Source organism: Danio rerio, chromosome 1 (assembly GCF_049306965.1).
Source record: "Danio rerio strain Tuebingen ecotype United States chromosome 1, GRCz12tu, whole genome shotgun sequence".
Classification (NCBI taxonomy): domain Eukaryota; kingdom Metazoa; phylum Chordata; class Actinopteri; order Cypriniformes; family Danionidae; genus Danio; species Danio rerio.
In genome coordinates, this window is record NC_133176.1 from 16,159,706 (window position 1) to 16,181,371 (window position 21,666).

Below are 21,666 nucleotides of genomic sequence, written 5' to 3' on the forward strand. Positions count from 1 at the left end.
ATTTGAGCTTCTGAACTTCTGTTAAGGGTGCAAAGTCTGCATTGAAGCGGCCTGATTTTATACACCAGTTTACAGTAGTAAAAATATATCAAAGTTAATTAAAGTAAACATATTAAAGGTAAACAGGTTTCTATTTTTTGAATGTAGTTAAAAATTATTTATAAAATGATTAATATGATTAATAATATGATTCATTTATTATATTGATATACATTTTTCATATTAAATTATCTCTGGGTCATAAAGGATTCTGCTTGCAGCCTACAGTACATCAGCTTTCAGGCTCAGTGCTGTGTTTCTTCTTCTTCTTCTTGGTCTTTACTGACGCTCCTGGTGCAGTGATGTTGCAGTTGCTGTGAAAAGCTAGGCGAGAACACAAACCACAAGTGTTTTTATTCAGGCATGCAACAGACTGAATGTCCTAAAACTGTTTGTGGTCAAGCTGGTGATCTTGCATGCTCAATACACACATCAATGCATGAGATAAACTGTGGTTAGACAAAAACAGAAATAAGAAAAGTAAGAAAATATTTAGTGCACGCTGCAGCTGTAAATGTTGCTTTTATTATTTTCATGACTTGGAATTGATGAGAAACTGAAGATGCAAAAGTCTGATTTATTAAAATACGTGCCATGAATCAGAGACAGTGTAAACAGCACACAACTGAGGTTTGATTTATTTAAAGAAGAGCAGAGCAATGCAACATATACGAGTGCAACATTCAACATTTAAACCAAATTGTAATAATCATTCAACAAAATTTCCTTTCATAAAGCAAATCCATCTGTTTGTATTTCCTATTATCTTTTAATTTCTACATTAGACCTTCTTTAGTTGTTGAGAAATGACAGTATCCTGTTCACTGATCAGACACTTATAATGAATTTAATGTGAGAAGAGAGTTTAGTGTGGAGTAAATTCAGCACAATGGACAGCTCCCTGCAGTGCTGAACTGACTGAACCACATCTGCAGGAGGAAATGCTACAGAGATGTTTAATTACTGCTGAATAATTACTGAACAATATTGAATATTGAAAATCTAACCCATCAGTAGTGATTACTAATTAAACATTTATTTTATATATAAATTAAGGTAAAAGGCGATTATATAAAAATCCTGTTGGGCTTATTCGCTCTAAGACATGCTTTGATAATCATATTTCTTTTAAAGTAATACGGTTTTGTCAATGTTAATAAAAGGAAACACTGAGTTTGTATAATCATTTCTTTTTGTAATTGAACACTCACTTTACAGCTCTTCATCTCTCAGAAAACTCCCTCATTAAACCAATAGTTGCCCTCGCGCACATTAATTCAATTCAATTCAATTCAGCTTTATTTGTATAGCGCTTTTACAATGTAGATTGTGTCAAAGCAGCTTCACATAAATGGTCATAGTAACTGGAACAGTGTGGTTCAGGTTTTAGTGTTTAAGTTCAGTTCAGTTCAGTTTAGCTCTGTTCAGTGTGATTTAATCATTACTGAGAGTTCAAACACTGAAGAGCAAATTCATCGATGCGTAGCTCTACCAATCCTGAACCATGCGAGGCAGTGGCGACAGCGGAGAGGGAAAAAAAACTTCACCTGATGGGAGTGAAGAAAAAAAACCTTGAGAGAACCAGACTCAGTTGGGCACGACCATTTTAATTTCTCCGCTGGCCAAAAGTCTTGTGCAGAAATTCATTCGCCGTGGTTTATGCGGAAGATGGCCTCAATGAAGACTCGTCTGTCCCTGGAGCGTCGCTGGAATCAGACTCATGTTCTCCACTCCCCACGACCATCAGCGCAGCAGCAGCTCAGGATATGGCCTGGTCCCGGATATGGAATCCTTGGGATTATCACGTCGCTGGTCTTGGATCCAATCAGTGACTCCGCCTAATCTGAGGACCTCGGGATGAGTATCCCCAGGTGAAAATAGAGAATAAAGAGAATAATTAGCGTAGCTGGTGTTCATAGTGTATATAAGCAAGATGTAGAAGCCAGTGTGGAACCCGCTAGGTGATGCACTGAGTGTATGCTTTACTAAACAGATAGGTCTTTAATCTAGTTTTGAACTGGGAGAGTGTGTCTGAGCCTCGGACGTTATCAGGAAGGCTATTCCAGAGTGTAGGAGCCATGAAAGAGAAGGCTCGACCTCCTTTACTTGATTTTGCTATTCTAGGTACTACCAGAAGCCCTGAATTTTGAGATCTTAAGGAGCGAGTTGGTTCGTAGCGAGACAGAAGGTTGGTTAGATAAACAGGAGCTAGATTATTTAGAGCTTTATAGGTGAGAAGTAATATTTTAAATTCAATACGAAATTTAACAGGCAGCCAGTGTAAGGAGGATAAAATTGGGGTTATATGATCATATTTTCTGGACCTGGTCAGAACTCTGGCTGCTGCATTTTGTACTAATTGAAGTTTGTTAATAGAGGATGCTGGGCAGCCAGCAAATAGAGCATTACAGTAATCCAGTCTCGAAGTCATAAAAGCATGGACTAGCTTTTCTGCATCTGAGATGGATAGCATATTTCGTAATTTAGCGATATTTCTCAGATGAAAGAAGGCAGTTTTTGTGACATGGGATATATGGTTTTTAAAAGTTAGATTGCTGTCTAAAGCTGCTTTTCCACTATCGTGCCAAACCGTTCTAAGAACACTTCGGTACGGTTACGGTTGTTTCTCCACTGAGCCTGGAACGGCGCGGCACGATTACAAACCGTTCTCGGCCTGGAATTCTCGGCACGGTTAGACAACCGTGCTGAACTGTGCTGACAGATTCTGTGTGTTGACGTCGCGACTCGGTTGCTAAGCTACCACAGCTGGCTCAGCAGAAGCGCGCTAGTCATCAGACATCCTCAATGAACTACAGTACATTTATTATAAAATAATGATCCAGGTCTAAACGATACATTTTGAAAAGGGTTTTAAAACCATAGAGCAGTCTCTGGCAGAGAAGTGAATAACTCATCACATTCTAACGAAGATATTTTATTCATTAAAGTTATTATTTTATTGACTTGAATACAGACCTACTTCGCCTGCTGAATGTGAGTTTATTGCACGCAGCGCTGTATTTCACAGCACAAAACTCGCTCTGATCCGGGAGAAACATGCCAGCGACTTGCGCTGCTGACTTTTTTTCCTGCTGCGCATCAAATAAAGCGAATAAAGTCACGCTTAGCATCGTCGATGTCCAAATTCCACAACAACATCACTATAAAATAAATAATTGCACTTTTTAATTCAAAGCCAGGACAGCTTGTTAATACCGGCGAGACCACTTGAAGGACGGCGTGTTGTAATGTCGGTCGTCCAAAAGACTTTGCTTGAAAGCTTTACGGAGCGGCACTGTAACTGTCCAAGGTACTGTTGTATGATTTATATTATAGCATATGCACTAATAAACAAGTAAAAAGAATGAATGAATTAAATAAATATGGATTCTTAAATGTCAGTATTGCTTTTACTCAAAAAATATCAATACGTTTTGACAAATGTTTTATAAAAACAAAATGAGCAATTTTTTATCATTTCAGCTATAGGCAATTATATGATTCAGTTATACATAAGTTAGGCTATATGACATTTATGAGGCATGTAACATGTTTCTGTGTTTTTTTTTTTTTTTGTGGTGATCTTTAATATAGCTACGCAAATATTTTCTAAAACGTCTAGCAATATTTCGCCTACAGCTTGTTAGTTAATAATGAACACAAAAATAATTATAAAAATAAAATGATCAAAATAAAAAGATAATAAAGCAGCATTTTAGTGCTTTATATGCTTTAAATCCTGCAATATATGTGTTGTTTCATATTCGTTTTTTTAACTTGCTGCATTCGTTATTTAATGTTTGAATAGTAAAACAAATAACAGCCATCGCTTAAATGGTTTCATTTTACCATCAAAATGTAGTATATTTTATATCATTATCAACTTTTGATATAAATACGCAGTGTAATTTAATTAATTGTTAAAAATGAAATAATTTATGTGCTGTGTTTTTATTAGTAAAAGTGCCCGCTCACCTTTGACAAGGCCTGTCGAAAATGATATTTCTGCCACTATAATGCAAATGCACTATTATTGTTGTCTTATCATTGTTTTTTTTCTGTTATGTTCAGAGATTTTAAATATTATTTATTTCCCCTCCAATTATTTTTAATCATCACGTTACATTTTGGTAATTTTCCCTCCAAATAAAATTTAGCCAGAGCTGCGCAACATATAAATAAATAAGGGTGCACATTTAGCACCCCTATTTGATAGAGCGGCATAACAGTGTTTAGTCACATGCTTTTGCTTTTATGAAAAATAAATAAATAAATAGTTTCGGCTCTTATTTAACTTTAATTGAACAAAGGGAGCCGTTTACATTGCGTTACCAAGGCAACTACTGATGCGTTTTGTGTAATGTTTTAAAGAGCTTTGTCGCATCACGACAGTGGAAAATGAAACCGTATCCGTGCTGTCTGGCCCGGTTTGGCACGGAATGGAACAGTTCTGTTTAAAGAACGATTCAGCACGATAGTGGAAAAGCGGCTTAATATGACACCCAAATCTTTTATAGTAGAGCTAAAGCTAACTTTGTATCCCTCTAATTGTAAATTGAGTTGCGAGATCTGCTGTGTGCAAGATTTAGGCCCAATAAGTAATAATTCTGTTTTGTCTGAGTTTAAGAGAAGAAAATTGTTGGTCATCCAGTCTTTGATGTCTTTGATACACTCAGTTAGTTTAGAAAGTTCAGACGTCTCGTCAGGTTTAGTGGAAATATATAATTGAGTATCATCTGCATAGCAGTGAAAGCTGATCCCATGTCTTCTAATAATGTCTCCCATAGGTAGCATGTAAATTGTAAACAGTAAAGGGCCTAAAACTGATCCTTGAGGAACCCCATACTTTACTGGGCAGATTTGTGAAGGCTGTCCATTAAGATTTACAAACTGGTAGCGGTCAGTTAAGTATGACTTAAACCATTGTAGAGCCTGTCCCTGGACACCTGTAGACTTTAAACGATTTATGAGGATATTGTGGTCAATGGTATCAAATGCCGCACTAAGATCGAGTAAAACTAATAGCGAGACGCACCCTCGGTCAGCAGCTAAGAGAAAAATCGTTGGTTATTTTCACTAAGGCGGTTTCTGTACTGTGGTGAGCCCTGAAACCTGACTGAAACACTTCAAAAATATTGTTCGTCTGCAGATAAGAGCATAATTGAGTGGAAACAACTTTTTCTAGTATTTTAGACATAAATGGAAGATTAGAAATAGGCCTATAGTTAGCTAAGTTGTTGGTGTCTAGTTGCGGTTTCTTAATAATAGGCTTAATAACAGCTAGCTTGTAAGAGTTTGGAACATGGCCTATAGATAAAGAAGAGTTGATAATGTTAAGAAGAGGTTCTCCTATAGCAGGTAACAGCTCTTTCAGTAATTTTGTTGGAATTGAGTCCAGCATACACGTAGCTGGTTTAGAGCTATTTATAATTAATTTACAATTTTTAATTTATTTACATTAATCAATACACAAGACTAAAGAAAGCCTAATGGAAAATCTGTGCTTTGTGACAATGATCTAAGAGATCTTATCAGATCAGTGAAGTTTATTTTTCAGTTTGGCTGAAGTGAAAACAGTTTTTGATAAAAACAAACAAAAAATTAAGCACATTATTATTAGCCCTGTAAGATTTTTTTTTTTTTTTTGGCTACAGAACCAAACACTGTTGTCCTATGATTTGCCTAAATTAAACTAACTTTAGTTAACCTAATTAACCCAGTGAGCCTTTAAACTGCACTTTAAGCTGAATACTAGTGTCTTGTAAAATAACTATTAAAATATTGTGTCATGAGTTATTAGAGATTATTTATTTAACATATTATGTTTAAAAATGTGTTGCAAAAGATATTTTCTCAATTAAACCGTGCTGGGGAATTATTTAATCATTCATTACACTCAGAATAATTCATTTCAAGTGTTTATTTCAGTTCATTTTGATGATTATGGATTACAGCGAATATTAGTGTCAATTATAGTTTATCTCTTCATAATATAGCTGTGCTTTAATGATAAGTTTACATGTTTACCTAAAGTTTTATTATTTTAATATTATTTGAATGAATTTTATCGATAATTAATGCAAAGTCCTGCAAATAATTAAGCAACACAATCCTGCAGCCATAGTCCGACTTCTAATACAGAAATAATGTATATTTAATAAAGTATATTAGTAAAATAAGTGTTTATAATTAGTTTTTAAAGTGTATCTTAGTTTCTAATAATACTTTAAATTAAATTAACAGCAAATTCATTATATTTTGTAAAACGATGATTTATAGTGTATTTAATATTAGAATCTTTAACTTCTGATTTTCCAACCACTTTTAGCAAATTCATCCGTGTTAAACTCATATTTTTCATTATTGTGTGTAATCAGTTAAGATAAAATAAAATGAATATAATAACTAAATATATATTCACTTTAATAATGGCCTGTTGTTCATTTTAGAGCAAGAGTCTCCTTGTGCTGAACGGTTTAACAGCACCTCCACATCACCTGCATCAGAGTGTGTTTTCTGCTGGAATCTGCTGTTCAGTGTGTGTTCGGTGTGTGTTCTCCTCTTCTCCATCTGCGTCTACTGCCTCTGTCAGAAGAAAACTACAGGTCATCAGCTATTCGTAAAAAATGTATATCTCAAATTATAAAATGTAAATTATTCTTATCTTTTGTTAAGTTTCTGTAGGTTATGGGGCTGAGAACAGACATGTTGAGGTATGAGCACATTTTGAGAATAATTTTAATATATATTATTCGCAATAGTTTAGCAGCAACATAAATTACATCAATATAATGTAATATATTTATTTGTTTATTTATTTGTTTATTATTTTAATTAAATATATTCTGTTTCAGGCTGGTGAAGAAGTGTGTTATGCTTCATTAGACATGCCTTCCACACAGCAACAAAGGCAGAGGAATGAAAGAGCTCAGAGTTCAGACTTCAGTATTTATTCTGATGTCAGAACCAGCAGAATGTAAAGTAGAGTAAACTAAAGTCATTGTTCTTTAGTAGAAATATGATTCAAAAGAGTGTTAATGACAATGTTCTGGCATCTGCATCCTATTTTCATTGATTCTAATATTGTAAGTTTTTAATGATTAAAAATGTAAATACATTTAAGAAAGGTTAAATGTTTTTTCAGAATATTTGACTTGCAGTCTCAGAAAGGACTCAGTGTTGTTTCTGGGTCTCTCAGTTTAATATAATTTAAGCCAATCACATGAGTGCATATGCAGTAGTACTCCCAGCTAAAACTGAAGTTCTTAAACTCTTTTCATGCCACAAAACAAACATCTCCCTGCTACAACAACAGAAATGTAGAATGCAAATGTACATCTAACAGAGCTCTGAACATTCCTAATATTAAAAAAACAAAAAACTAGGTCTTAGATCATCAGATGTGTACACCATTTCAGAGGTTTTACTGCTACTGTGGGCAAATTACCACAACAACTCCACCAAAACTTATATATCATAGATCTATAAGATCATTTAATGGAATAACAACCAAAACAATATTTCATCACACCTTTAGCCTCAGTCAGTAGAGCTGCAATCTTCATTTTAAAACCATTATGAAAACCTCCATTAAGAGGACTTAAATGGATAGTTCACCCCAAAATAACAATTCTGTATCATTAACTCCCTTTCACTTGCTCCAAACCTGTTTGAGTTTCTTTATTCTGTTCAATACAAAAGAAGGTATTTTGAAGAAAGCTGAAAAGCTGTACCCATTGACTTGTTTGTTTTTGCTACTATGAAAGTCAACGGTTACAGGTTTTCAGCTTCTTCAAAACATTTTATTTTGTGCAAAACAGAAAACAAGAAACTCTTAAAGATTTGAAACCGCTTGAGTTTGAGTAAACAGTGAGTAAATCTGGATTTCTGTGTGAACTCTCCCTTTATTTGAGCTCTCTCCAGTCACTCTAGGAAGACACTACACCTGGATTATTTGTCTAAATAATACGTTTATTATTAAAATCCCTATTAACATTAAATTCATCTGAAGCGGTGGCTTAGTGCAGGTAAAGGGGCCCCGGCCCTGGGTGAGTCGGCCATTAGTTAATGCCCACTCCTCATTCTGCAGGTGATCAGGAAGCAGTTCTCTGCACTTCCTGTGTGACTCCTGCTCACCCTACACAAATCATTAAGATCATTAATCCAGACTGACCCTAACAACACAATCAAAGCCATGAGTGCGTCACTCAGATAAGTGTCAAGTCACTGGCCACCTGTTCACTGTAACCAGGGATGGCGCTCAATATCGTCCAAACTGGGCCGATCAGCCGCCGCTGGACTGAGACACCAGCCAATCAGCTGACGGCACTCTGATACACACAACACCGTGTTCAGAAACACAGAGCAACACACTTCTGCTGATCTCTCAGTGAGTCTCTTACCTGTTGACAGAGTTATGGGGAAGGTCAGTTTGCTCCTGGACGTGACCCTCAGTGAGCCTCCGAAGGGGAAACGGTTGCACAGGATGTTGAAGAGGGTCACTCCTACTGACCACACCGTAGCTGGACCCGCATGGTAGCGCTGTCTGCAGAACCACTCAGGTGGAGCGTATTGAATAGTTCCTGAGAGACACAAGGAGACACAAACACCCGTTCAAAACACTCCAGCACACACAAATTCCCTTTGGTGGATCATCAAAAGCTCACAAACATCCACAGAGTGTTTCCTTCTGCAACACAAACCCACCTGCGAAGTATTTGTAGGCCGAGCGCTTGAGCAGATCTCCACAGCCGAAGTCCAGCAGCTTGATGTCCTGGGACTCTGTGGAGATCAGCAGGTTCTCTGGCTTGACGTCCCGGTGCAGGACTCCGCGGCTCTCGCAGTGTTTCAGAGCCGCGATCAGCTGCACCAGCACTTTCTTGGCCAGACCCTCATCCAGACAGTCGTTCTCCTCACAGTAGCTCTGGAGGTCTTGGCAGGGATCCGGACGCTCCAGGATCAGGATGTAGCGTCTGGGACGGTCAAACCAGTCTAGCAGCTGCAGGACGTTGGGGCAGGCAGGAGCTGAATTGACGCGGGTCATCAGTGCCACCTCCAGCGGCAGCCGACCCTGACCTTCCTGCAGGACAAACGATTGGATTCAGAACCCAATGAAACATCAAACACAACAACAGGTTCACACTGAACTCACAACTCTCAGTCTCCTCTGTGTCCGCTCTTTAGACACATACTTGATGGCGACCTGTAGACAGATAAAGCATAATAAATCACACCTGCCTGATCCTCACACATCACATTTACTGAGATCAGGATTTCTAAAGGCTGATTGAATGAAGAGCGGAGAAAACGACTTACTGGCAGTCCATCAGACCTGCGCATCCCAGCAAACACAGAGCCAAATCCACCGTCTCCCAGCAGTGGGCCCTTTGCATACGCGTCTGCAACACAGAGGAGCAGTAGAAATGTGTGTTCAAAGAAAACATGCAGCAGTAGAGAAAACTGTAAAAGAGCATTACTGAAACATCATCATCACTTCTTCAATAAGCCATTCTGACCTCTGCGAGAGCGTTTGAGAGCTCTTCTAGATGAGGTGGACGGACGTTCATCTTCTGGTGTTTGCTGGCTGCCGCTCTGCCGCTTCCTCTTCCTGTTACCCTGATCTGTGGACACAGATTTGGCCAACAGGGAAGGCAGAGGTGCGAGAAATCCATCAAGCTCTTGGCTCACGGTCTGGGTTTCACCATCACCATCATGTGTCCTGACGTCCTGAACAGCTGCCTGGATGAAAGCAGAACTCCTGGATCTGGAGCGGCCTGAGACAACGACAACAACAACAACATATCACGTTTATCATAAGATTATAAGAATTAATCAACAATTAACTTTAGTAGCTGCATCTACAGAGAATAAAAGACATCTGATCACTTATATCGGGGAACAGTTGTGTTGAAATGGGTTCATTTGTACCAGTTTATTTACATCACATTTCCCCAAACATTACACAACATCATATCATGATTGATCATAAACGAATAAAAACTAAAACACTCACTGCGGTTTTCACCCATCTGACAAACTCCTCCAAACTCCAGCAAACCTGAAAACAAGAACAAAGATCAAATATCAATAAAAATGTCAATAAAAACAAGATCAAAATCAAAATAAACACAACAAAAGAGCAACAAAACGTGTCAAAAGGAATAATTTCAGCTCTGAGCGTCGATCTCCTTGTAAAATAAAAGTCTTCTGTCAGAAATTCTCTGGTCTCCTTGAAGAATCGCAGTATCAGCACAGTAATCCTCAGCAAATGTCTCAGAAATTCGCCTCTCCTCAATCAACAGATAGCGGCGAGTCTCGGTGTTTATATATGGAGTCAAATCATAACACGCGTTGCTATAGCAACCACAATTTGAATCGCCAATCTGAATCACGTGAGTAAACGATTCATCTCATCTCAACATATAAATAATAAATAATTAATAATAATAATAAACATAGTTAAAATAATAATAATTATAATAATAATAATAATGAAGTTTAAATCAATTAATTTATAATTCACGAAACTGTAATAATAATGCTAAATGAGCAAGATTGGTTTGACAAGGTTTGACTTTGTAAAATGTACAGCTATTTAGGAATTAATTAAATTAAAATAATAAAATTGACTCATATATTTTCTATTAGTGGCCCAAGCAATTTAAGTGCATGCTGTTTAATTACACGTACAGTGCTAACTGCTCACGTAGATATTAGGAATATAAGTTAAAAAAAAGTTTATTATTGTAAATAATAGAAAGTAAATTAAATCGTTCACAATTTCTATGTCTATGCCTATATTTTACAGTCTATGGTCTACGCACGATTTCAGATCACATGGCCGTTTGTATCATCATCTGGTAGGCTACATGGTTCAGTCATATTTATGTACTTTTCATTGGCTCTTGTTTTCAGATTTAATATTATTAAGTTTTATTAATGTTTTCGTTATTTTTGGATGTATGTGAAGGCTTTTTAAGGGACTTTGTGTTCACTCAACGGCTAGAAAGCACAAAAGTTCACCTGCCGAATGAGTTCCCGCGTCTGACCACAAGATGGCGTCCACAGCAGAAAGGTGCAAGTTTATAAATACATTATTTCTGTTTGTATGAATCTAAATAGCTGTTTTCATCACTAATATACAGCTTTCAATAAGCTAAATTACTATCACAAGGTCTGTAATGACAATTAGCTTATACGTTTGCTAGAATTTTCCTAACCTATCTAGCCTTGTTCATTTATATTAAAACAAAAAAAGATTGTATTTTATTCAGAAAAACATCTCTCGTTTGTCATTACGTTTGATGATTTGATGTGATTTGAGCTTCTGAACTTCTGTTAAGGGTGCAAAGTCTGCATTGAAGCGGCCTGATTTTATACACCAGTTTACAGTAGTAAAAATATATCAAAGTTAATTAAAGTAAACATATTAAAGGTAAACAGGTTTCTATTTTTTGAATGTAGTTAAAAATTATTTATAAAATGAATAATATGATTAATAATATGATTCATTTATTATATTGATATACATTTTTCATATTAAATTATCTCTGGGTCATAAAGGATTCTGCTTGCAGCCTACAGTACATCAGCTTTCAGGCTCAGTGCTGTGTTTCTTCTTCTTCTTCTTGGTCTTTACTGACGCTCCTGGTGCAGTGATGTTGCAGTTGCTGTGAAAAGCTAGGCGAGAACACAAACCACAAGTGTTTTTATTCAGGCATGCAACAGACTGAATGTCCTAAAACTGTTTGTGGTCAAGCTGGTGATCTTGCATGCTCAATACACACATCAATGCATGAGATAAACTGTGGTTAGACAAAAACAGAAATAAGAAAAGTAAGAAAATATTTAGTGCACGCTGCAGCTGTAAATGTTGCTTTTATTATTTTCATGACTTGGAATTGATGAGAAACTGAAGATGCAAAAGTCTGATTTAATAAAACACGTGCCATGAATCAGAGACAGTGTAAACAGCACACAACTGAGGTTTGATTTATTTAAAGAAGAGCAGAGCAATGCAACATATACGAGTGCAACATTCAACATTTAAACCAAATTGTAATAATCATTCAACAAAATTTCCTTTCATAAAGCAAATCCATCTGTTTGTATTTCCTATTATCTTTTAATTTCTACATTAGACCTTCTTTAGTTGTTGAGAAATGACAGTATCCTGTTCACTGATCAGACACTTATAATGAATTTAATGTGAGAAGAGAGTTTAGTGTGGAGTAAATTCAGCACAATGGACAGCTCCCTGCAGTGCTGAACTGACTGAACCACATCTGCAGGAGGAAATGCTACAGAGATGTTTAATTACTGCTGAATAATTACTGAACAATATTGAATATTGAAAATCTAACCCATCAGTAGTGATTACTAATTAAACATTTATTTTATATATAAATTAAGGTAAAAGGCGATTATATAAAAATCCTGTTGGGCTTATTCGCTCTAAGACATGCTTTGATAATCATATTTCTTTTAAAGTAATACGGTTTTGTCAATGTTAATAAAAGGAAACACTGAGTTTGTATAATCATTTCTTTTTGTAATTGAACACTCACTTTACAGCTCTTCATCTCTCAGAAAACTCCCTCATTAAACCAATAGTTGCCCTCGCTTTACATGTTTACCTAAAGTTTTATTATTTTAATATTATTTGAATGAATTTTATCGATAATTAATGCAAAGTCCTGCAAATAATTAAGCAACACAATCCTGCAGCCATAGTCCGACTTCAAATACCGAAATAATGTATATTTAATAAAGTATATTAGTAAAATAAGTGTTTATAATTAGTTTTTAAAGTGTATCTTAGTTTCTAATAATACTTTAAATTAAATTAACAGCAAATTCATTATATTTTGTAAAACGATGATTTATAGTGTATTTAATATTAGAATCTTTAACTTCTGATTTTCCAACCACTTTTAGCAAATTCATCCGTGTTAAACTCATATTTTTCATTATTGTGTGTAATCAGTTAAGATAAAATAAAATGAATATAATAACTAAATATATATTCACTTTAATAATGGCCTGTTGTTCATTTTAGAGCAAGAGTCTCCTTGTGCTGAACGGTTTAACAGCACCTCCACATCACCTGCATCAGAGTGTGTTTTCTGCTGGAATCTGCTGTTCAGTGTGTGTTCGGTGTGTGTTCTCCTCTTCTCCATCTGCGTCTACTGCCTCTGTCAGAAGAAAACTACAGGTCATCAGCTATTCGTAAAAAATGTATATCTCAAATTATAAAATGTAAATTATTCTTATCTTTTGTTAAGTTTCTGTAGGTTATGGGGCTGAGAACAGACATGTTGAGGTATGAGCACATTTTGAGAATAATTTTAATATATATTATTCGCAATAGTTTAGCAGCAACATAAATTACATCAATATAATGTAATATATTTATTTGTTTATTTATTTGTTTATTATTTTAATTAAATATATTCTGTTTCAGGCTGGTGAAGAAGTGTGTTATGCTTCATTAGACATGCCTTCCACACAGCAACAAAGGCAGAGGAATGAAAAAGGCTCAGAGTTCAGACTTCAGTATTTATTCTGATGTCAGAACCAGCAGAATGTAAAGTAGAGTAAACTAAAGTCATTGTTCTTTAGTAGAAATATGATTCAAAAGAGTGTTAATGACAATGTTCTGGCATCTGCATCCTATTTTCATTGATTCTAATATTGTAAGTTTTTAATGATTAAAAATGTAAATACATTTAAGAAAGGTTAAATGTTTTTTCAGAATATTTGACTTGCAGTCTCAGAAAGGACTCAGTGTTGTTTCTGGGTCTCTCAGTTTAATATAATTTAAGCCAATCACATGAGTGCATATGCAGTAGTACTCCCAGCTAAAACTGAAGTTCTTAAACTCTTTTCATGCCACAAAACAAACATCTCCCTGCTACAACAACAGAAATGTAGAATGCAAATGTACATCTAACAGAGCTCTGAACATTCCTAATATTAAAAAAACAAAAAACTAGGTCTTAGATCATCAGATGTGTACACCATTTCAGAGGTTTTACTGCTACTGTGGGCAAATTACCACAACAACTCCACCAAAACTTATATATCATAGATCTATAAGATCATTTAATGGAATAACAACCAAAACAATATTTCATCACACCTTTAGCCTCAGTCAGTAGAGCTGCAATCTTCATTTTAAAACCATTATGAAAACCTCCATTAAGAGGACTTAAATGGATAGTTCACCCCAAAATAACAATTCTGTATCATTAACTCCCTTTCACTTGCTCCAAACCTGTTTGAGTTTCTTTATTCTGTTCAATACAAAAGAAGGTATTTTGAAGAAAGCTGAAAAGCTGTACCCATTGACTTGTTTGTTTTTGCTACTATGAAAGTCAACGGTTACAGGTTTTCAGCTTCTTCAAAACATTTTATTTTGTGCAAAACAGAAAACAAGAAACTCTTAAAGATTTGAAACCGCTTGAGTTTGAGTAAACAGTGAGTAAATCTGGATTTCTGTGTGAACTCTCCCTTTATTTGAGCTCTCTCCAGTCACTCTAGGAAGACACTACACCTGGATTATTTGTCTAAATAATACGTTTATTATTAAAATCCCTATTAACATTAAATTCATCTGAAGCGGTGGCTTAGTGCAGGTAAAGGGGCCCCGGCCCTGGGTGAGTCGGCCATTAGTTAATGCCCACTCCTCATTCTGCAGGTGATCAGGAAGCAGTTCTCTGCACTTCCTGTGTGACTCCTGCTCACCCTACACAAATCATTAAGATCATTAATCCAGACTGACCCTAACAACACAATCAAAGCCATGAGTGCGTCACTCAGATAAGTGTCAAGTCACTGGCCACCTGTTCACTGTAACCAGGGATGGCGCTCAATATCGTCCAAACTGGGCCGATCAGCCGCCGCTGGACTGAGACACCAGCCAATCAGCTGACGGCACTCTGATACACACAACACCGTGTTCAGAAACACAGAGCAACACACTTCTGCTGATCTCTCAGTGAGTCTCTTACCTGTTGACAGAGTTATGGGGAAGGTCAGTTTGCTCCTGGACGTGACCCTCAGTGAGCCTCCGAAGGGGAAACGGTTGCACAGGATGTTGAAGAGGGTCACTCCTACTGACCACACCGTAGCTGGACCCGCATGGTAGCGCTGTCTGCAGAACCACTCAGGTGGAGCGTATTGAATAGTTCCTGAGAGACACAAGGAGACACAAACACCCGTTCAAAACACTCCAGCACACACAAATTCCCTTTGGTGGATCATCAAAAGCTCACAAACATCCACAGAGTGTTTCCTTCTGCAACACAAACCCACCTGCGAAGTATTTGTAGGCCGAGCGCTTGAGCAGATCTCCACAGCCGAAGTCCAGCAGCTTGATGTCCTGGGACTCTGTGGAGATCAGCAGGTTCTCTGGCTTGACGTCCCGGTGCAGGACTCCGCGGCTCTCGCAGTGTTTCAGAGCCGCGATCAGCTGCACCAGCACTTTCTTGGCCAGACCCTCATCCAGACAGTCGTTCTCCTCACAGTAGCTCTGGAGGTCTTGGCAGGGATCCGGACGCTCCAGGATCAGGATGTAGCGTCTGGGACGGTCAAACCAGTCTAGCAGCTGCAGGACGTTGGGGCAGGCAGGAGCTGAATTGACGCGGGTCATCAGTGCCACCTCCAGCGGCAGCCGACCCTGACCTTCCTGCAGGACAAACGATTGGATTCAGAACCCAATGAAACATCAAACACAACAACAGGTTCACACTGAACTCACAACTCTCAGTCTCCTCTGTGTCCGCTCTTTAGACACATACTTGATGGCGACCTGTAGACAGATAAAGCATAATAAATCACACCTGCCTGATCCTCACACATCACATTTACTGAGATCAGGATTTTTAAAGGCTGTTTGAATGAAGAGCGGAGAAAACGACTTACTGGCAGTCCATCAGACCTGCGCATCCCAGCAAACACAGAGCCAAATCCACCGTCTCCCAGCAGTGGGCCCTTTGCATACGCGTCTGCAACACAGAGGAGCAGTAGAAATGTGTGTTCAAAGAAAACATGCAGCAGTAGAGAAAACTGTAAAAGAGCATTACTGAAACATCATCATCACTTCTTCAATAAGCCATTCTGACCTCTGCGAGAGCGTTTGAGAGCTCTTCTAGATGAGGTGGACGGACGTTCATCTTCTGGTGTTTGCTGGCTGCCGCTCTGCCGCTTCCTCTTCCTGTTACCCTGATCTGTGGACACAGATTTGGCCAACAGGGAAGGCAGAGGTGCGAGAAATCCATCAAGCTCTTGGCTCACGGTCTGGGTTTCACCATCACCATCATGTGTCCTGACGTCCTGAACAGCTGCCTGGATGAAAGCAGAACTCCTGGATCTGGAGCGGCCTGAGACAACGACAACAACAACAACATATCACGTTTATCATAAGATTATAAGAATTAATCAACAATTAACTTTAGTAGCTGCATCTACAGAGAATAAAAGACATCTGATCACTTATATCGGGGAACAGTTGTGTTGAAATGGGTTCATTTGTACCAGTTTATTTACATCACATTTCCCCAAACATTACACAACATCATATCATGATTGATCATAAACAAATAAAAACTAAAACACTCACTGCGGTTTTCACCCATCTGACAAACTCCTCCAAACTCCAGCAAACCTGAAAACAAGAACAAAGATCAAATATCAATAAAAATGTCAATAAAAACAAGATCAAAATCAAAATAAACACAACAAAAGAGCAACAAAACGTGTCAAAAGGAATAATTTCAGCTCTGAGCGTCGATCTCCTTGTAAAATAAAAGTCTTCTGTCAGAAATTCTCTGGTCTCCTTGAAGAATCGCAGTATCAGCACAGTAATCCTCAGCAAATGTCTCAGAAATTCGCCTCTCCTCAATCAACAGATAGCGGCGAGTCTCGGTGTTTATATATGGAGTCAAATCATAACACGCGTTGCTATAGCAACCACAATTTGAATCGCCAATCTGAATCACGTGAGTAAACGATTCATCTCATCTCAACATATAAATAATAAATAATTAATAATAATAATAAACATAGTTAAAATAATAATAATTATAATAATAATAATAATGAAGTTTAAATCAATTAATTTATAATTCACGAAACTGTAATAATAATGCTAAATGAGCAAGATTGGTTTGACAAGGTTTGACTTTGTAAAATGTACAGCTATTTAGGAATTAATTAAATTAAAATAATAAAATTAACTCATATATTTTCTATTAGTGGCCCAAGCAATGTAAGTGCATGCTGTTTAATTACACGTACAGTGCTAACTGCTCACGTAGATATTAGGAATATAAGTTAAAAAAAAGTTTATTATTGTAAATAATAGAAAGTAAATTAAATCGTTCACAATTTCTATGTCTATGCCTATATTTTACAGTCTATGGTCTACGCACGATTTCAGATCACATGGCCGTTTGTATCATCATCTGGTAGGCTACATGGTTCAGTCATATTTATGTACTTTTCATTGGCTCTTGTTTTTAGATTTAATATTATTAAGTTTTATTAATGTTTTCGTTATTTTTGGATGTATGTGAAGGCTTTTTAAGGGACTTTGTGTTCACTCAACGGCTAGAAAGCACAAAAGTTCACCTGCCGAATGAGTTCCCGCGTCTGACCACAAGATGGCGTCCACAGCAGAAAGGTGCAAGTTTATAAATACATTATTTCTGTTTGTATGAATCTAAATAGCTGTTTTCATCACTAATATACAGCTTTCAATAAGCTAAATTACTATCACAAGGTCTGTAATGACAATTAGCTTATACGTTTGCTAGAATTTTCCTAACCTATCTAGCCTTGTTCATTTATATTAAAACAAAAAAAGATTGTATTTTATTCAGAAAAACATCTCTCGTTTGTCATTACGTTTGATGATTTGATGTGATTTGAGCTTCTGAACTTCTGTTAAGGGTGCAAAGTCTGCATTGAAGCGGCCTGATTTTATACACCAGTTTACAGTAGTAAAAATATATCAAAGTTAATTAAAGTAAACATATTAAAGGTAAACAGGTTTCTATTTTTTGAATGTAGTTAAAAATTATTTATAAAATGAATAATATGATTAATAATATGATTCATTTATTATATTGATATACATTTTTCATATTAAATTATCTCTGGGTCATAAAGGATTCTGCTTGCAGCCTACAGTACATCAGCTTTCAGGCTCGGTGCTGTGTTTCTTCTTCTTCTTCTTGGTCTTTACTGACGCTCCTGGTGCAGTGATGTTGCAGTTGCTGTGAAAAGCTAGGCGAGAACACAAACCACAAGTGTTTTTATTCAGGCATGCAACAGACTGAATGTCCTAAAACTGTTTGTGGTCAAGCTGGTGATCTTGCATGCTCAATACACACATCAATGCATGAGATAAACTGTGGTTAGACAAAAACAGAAATAAGAAAAGTAAGAAAATATTTAGTGCACGCTGCAGCTGTAAATGTTGCTTTTATTATTTTCATGACTTGGAATTGATGAGAAACTGAAGATGCAAAAGTCTGATTTATTAAAACACGTGCCATGAATCAGAGACAGTGTAAACAGCACACAACTGAGGTTTGATTTATTTAAAGAAGAGCAGAGCAATGCAACATATACGAGTGCAACATTCAACATTTAAACCAAATTGTAATAATCATTCAACAAAATTTCCTTTCATAAAGCAAATCCATCTGTTTGTATTTCCTATTATCTTTTAATTTCTACATTAGACCTTCTTTAGTTGTTGAGAAATGACAGTATCCTGTTCACTGATCAGACACTTATAATGAATTTAATGTGAGAAGAGAGTTTAGTGTGGAGTAAATTCAGCACAATGGACAGCTCCCTGCAGTGCTGAACTGACTGAACCACATCTGCAGGAGGAAATGCTACAGAGATGTTTAATTACTGCTGAATAATTACTGAACAATATTGAATATTGAAAATCTAACCCATCAGTAGTGATTACTAATTAAACATTTATTTTATATATAAATTAAGGTAAAAGGCGATTATATAAAAATCCTGTTGGGCTTATTCGCTCTAAGACATGCTTTGATAATCATATTTCTTTTAAAGTAATACGGTTTTGTCAATGTTAATAAAAGGAAACACTGAGTTTGTATAATCATTTCTTTTTGTAATTGAACACTCACTTTACAGCTCTTCATCTCTCAGAAAACTCCCTCATTAAACCAATAGTTGCCCTCGCGCACATTAATCAATACACAAGACTAAAGAAAGCCTAATGGAAAATCTGTGCTTTGTGACAATGATCTAAGAGATCTTATCAGATCAGTGAAGTTTATTTTTCAGTTTGGCTGAAGTGAAAACAGTTTTTGATAAAAACAAACAAAAAATTAAGCACATTATTATTAGCCCTGTAAGATTTTTTTTTTTTTTTTTTTTTGGCTACAGAACCAAACACTGTTGTCCTATGATTTGCCTAAATTAAACTAACTTTAGTTAACCTAATTAACCCAGTGAGCCTTTAAACTGCACTTTAAGCTGAATACTAGTGTCTTGTAAAATAACTATTAAAATATTGTGTCATGAGTTATTAGAGATTATTTATTTAACATATTATGTTTAAAAATGTGTTGCAAAAGATATTTTCTCAATTAAACCGTGCTGGGGAATTATTTAATCATTCATTACACTCAGAATAATTTATTTCAAGTGTTTATTTCAGTTCATTTTGATGATTATGGTTTACAGCGAATATTAGTGTCAATTATAGTTTATCTCTTCATAATATAGCTGTGCTTTAATGATAAGTTTACATGTTTACCTAAAGTTTTATTATTTTAATATTATTTGAATGAATTTTATCGATAATTAATGCAAAGTCCTGCAAATAATTAAGCAACACAATCCTGCAGCCATAGTCCGACTTCAAATACCGAAATAATGTATATTTAATAAAGTATATTAGTAAAATAAGTGTTTATAATTAGTTTTTAAAGTGTATCTTAGTTTCTAATAATACTTTAAATTAAATTAACAGCAAATTCATTATATTTTGTAAAACGATGATTTATAGTGTATTTAATATTAGAATCTTTAACTTCTGATTTTCCAACCACTTTTAGCAAATTCATCCGTGTTAAACTCATATTTTTCATTATTGTGTGTAATCAGTTAAGATAAAATAAAATGAATATAATAACTAAATATATATTCACTTTAATAATGGCCTGTTGTTCATTTTAGAGCAAGAGTCTCCTTGTGCTGAACGGTTTAACAGCACCTCCACATCACCTGCATCAGAGTGTGTTTTCTGCTGGAATCTGCTGTTCAGTGTGTGTTCGGTGTGTGTTCTCCTCTTCTCCATCTGCGTCTACTGCCTCTGTCAGAAGAAAACTACAGGTCATCAGCTATTCGTAAAAAATGTATATCTCAAATTATAAAATGTAAATTATTCTTATCTTTTGTTAAGTTTCTGTAGGTTATGGGGCTGAGAACAGACATGTTGAGGTATGAGCACATTTTGAGAATAATTTTAATATATATTATTCGCAATAGTTTAGCAGCAACATAAATTACATCAATATAATGTAATATATTTATTTGTTTATTTATTTGTTTATTATTTTAATTAAATATATTCTGTTTCAGGCTGGTGAAGAAGTGTGTTATGCTTCATTAGACATGCCTTCCACACAGCAACAAAGGCAGAGGAATGAAAAAGGCTCAGAGTTCAGACTTCAGTATTTATTCTGATGTCAGAACCAGCAGAATGTAAAGTAGAGTAAACTAAAGTCATTGTTCTTTAGTAGAAATATGATTCAAAAGAGTGTTAATGACAATGTTCTGGCATCTGCATCCTATTTTCATTGATTCTAATATTGTAAGTTTTTAATGATTAAAAATGTAAATACATTTAAGAAAGGTTAAATGTTTTTTCAGAATATTTGACTTGCAGTCTCAGAAAGGACTCAGTGTTGTTTCTGGGTCTCTCAGTTTAATATAATTTAAGCCAATCACATGAGTGCATATGCAGTAGTACTCCCAGCTAAAACTGAAGTTCTTAAACTCTTTTCATGCCACAAAACAAACATCTCCCTGCTACAACAACAGAAATGTAGAATGCAAATGTACATCTAACAGAGCTCTGAACATTCCTAATACTAAAAAAACAAAAAACTAGGTCTTAGATCATCAGATGTGTACACCATTTCAGAGGTTTTACTGCTACTGTGGGCAAATTACCACAACAACTCCACCAAAACTTATATATCATAGATCTATAAGATCATTTAATGGAATAACAACCAAAACAATATTTCATCACACCTTTAGCCTCAGTCAGTAGAGCTGCAATCTTCATTTTAAAACCATTATGAAAACCTCCATTAAGAGGACTTAAATGGATAGTTCACCCCAAAATAACAATTCTGTATCATTAACTCCCTTTCACTTGCTCCAAACCTGTTTGAGTTTCTTTATTCTGTTCAATACAAAAGAAGGTATTTTGAAGAAAGCTGAAAAGCTGTACCCATTGACTTGTTTGTTTTTGCTACTATGAAAGTCAACGGTTACAGGTTTTCAGCTTCTTCAAAACATTTTATTTTGTGCAAAACAGAAAACAAGAAACTCTTAAAGATT

At 35.9% G+C, this 21,666-nt stretch overlaps 2 protein-coding genes across 15 annotated transcripts; both read right to left on the reverse strand.

Moving 5' to 3' along the window:
* Positions 1-270: 270 nt before the first annotated feature.
* Positions 271-13,231, reverse strand: LOC141374995 (serine/threonine-protein kinase pim-3-like). Of its 10 annotated transcripts, none has more exons than XR_012405626.1 (9): positions 11,568-11,718; positions 10,052-10,096; positions 9,555-9,812; positions 9,355-9,437; positions 9,191-9,241; positions 8,746-9,118; positions 8,442-8,621; positions 6,461-6,624; positions 271-363 (listed from the first exon to the last, which is right to left on the reverse strand). XR_012405626.1 is itself a non-coding variant. In XM_073949543.1 (9 exons), exons 2-8 carry the CDS (start codon positions 10,065-10,067, stop codon positions 8,278-8,280), a joined length of 1,053 nt encoding a protein of 350 aa, XP_073805644.1. In that variant the 5' UTR covers positions 10,068-10,096; positions 11,626-11,693; the 3' UTR covers positions 7,992-8,176; positions 8,274-8,277. The 10 variants fall into 10 exon arrangements, 7 of the variants coding, with proteins under 7 accessions (XP_073805649.1, XP_073805650.1, XP_073805647.1 ...); XM_073949543.1 differs by lacking the exons at positions 271-363; positions 6,461-6,624 and adding exons at positions 7,992-8,176; positions 8,274-8,369 and having other exon boundaries at positions 11,626-11,693; XM_073949548.1 differs by lacking the exon at positions 11,568-11,718 and having other exon boundaries at positions 6,537-6,624; positions 10,052-10,335.
* Positions 5,686-20,407, reverse strand: LOC141385529 (serine/threonine-protein kinase pim-3-like). 5 transcript variants are annotated; one of them, XM_073949565.1, is made up of 9 exons: positions 20,320-20,407; positions 18,235-18,327; positions 16,661-16,705; positions 16,164-16,421; positions 15,964-16,046; positions 15,800-15,850; positions 15,355-15,727; positions 15,051-15,230; positions 13,141-13,232 (listed from the first exon to the last, which is right to left on the reverse strand). In XM_073949565.1, the coding sequence occupies exons 3-9, from the start codon at positions 16,674-16,676 to the stop codon at positions 13,150-13,152; spliced, it is 1,044 nt and encodes a 347-aa protein (XP_073805666.1). In that variant the 5' UTR covers positions 16,677-16,705; positions 18,235-18,327; positions 20,320-20,407; the 3' UTR covers positions 13,141-13,149. The 5 variants fall into 5 exon arrangements, 4 of the variants coding, with proteins under 4 accessions (XP_073805661.1, XP_073805666.1, XP_073805668.1 ...); XM_073949567.1 differs by having other exon boundaries at positions 18,177-18,327; XR_012405628.1 differs by lacking the exons at positions 18,235-18,327; positions 20,320-20,407 and adding an exon at positions 5,686-6,066 and having other exon boundaries at positions 12,675-13,232; positions 16,661-16,944.
* Positions 20,408-21,666: the final 1,259 nt, after the last annotated feature.

Bases quoted from the DNA above. Each gene is read 5' to 3' on its own strand.
- LOC141385529 (XM_073949556.1), bottom strand. The intron at 15,728-15,799 runs GTGAGTTCAGTG...TTTGTCCTGCAG, and splicing joins CACAGAGGAGACTGAGAGTT to GAAGGTCAGGGTCGGCTGCC. The intron at 15,231-15,354 runs GTGGGTTTGTGT...TGTGTCTCTCAG, and splicing joins GGCCTACAAATACTTCGCAG to GAACTATTCAATACGCTCCA.
- LOC141374995 (XM_073949542.1), bottom strand. The intron at 9,242-9,354 runs GTAAGTCGTTTT...ATCTGTCTACAG, and splicing joins GCAGGTCTGATGGACTGCCA to GTCGCCATCAAGTATGTGTC. The intron at 9,119-9,190 runs GTGAGTTCAGTG...TTTGTCCTGCAG, and splicing joins CACAGAGGAGACTGAGAGTT to GAAGGTCAGGGTCGGCTGCC.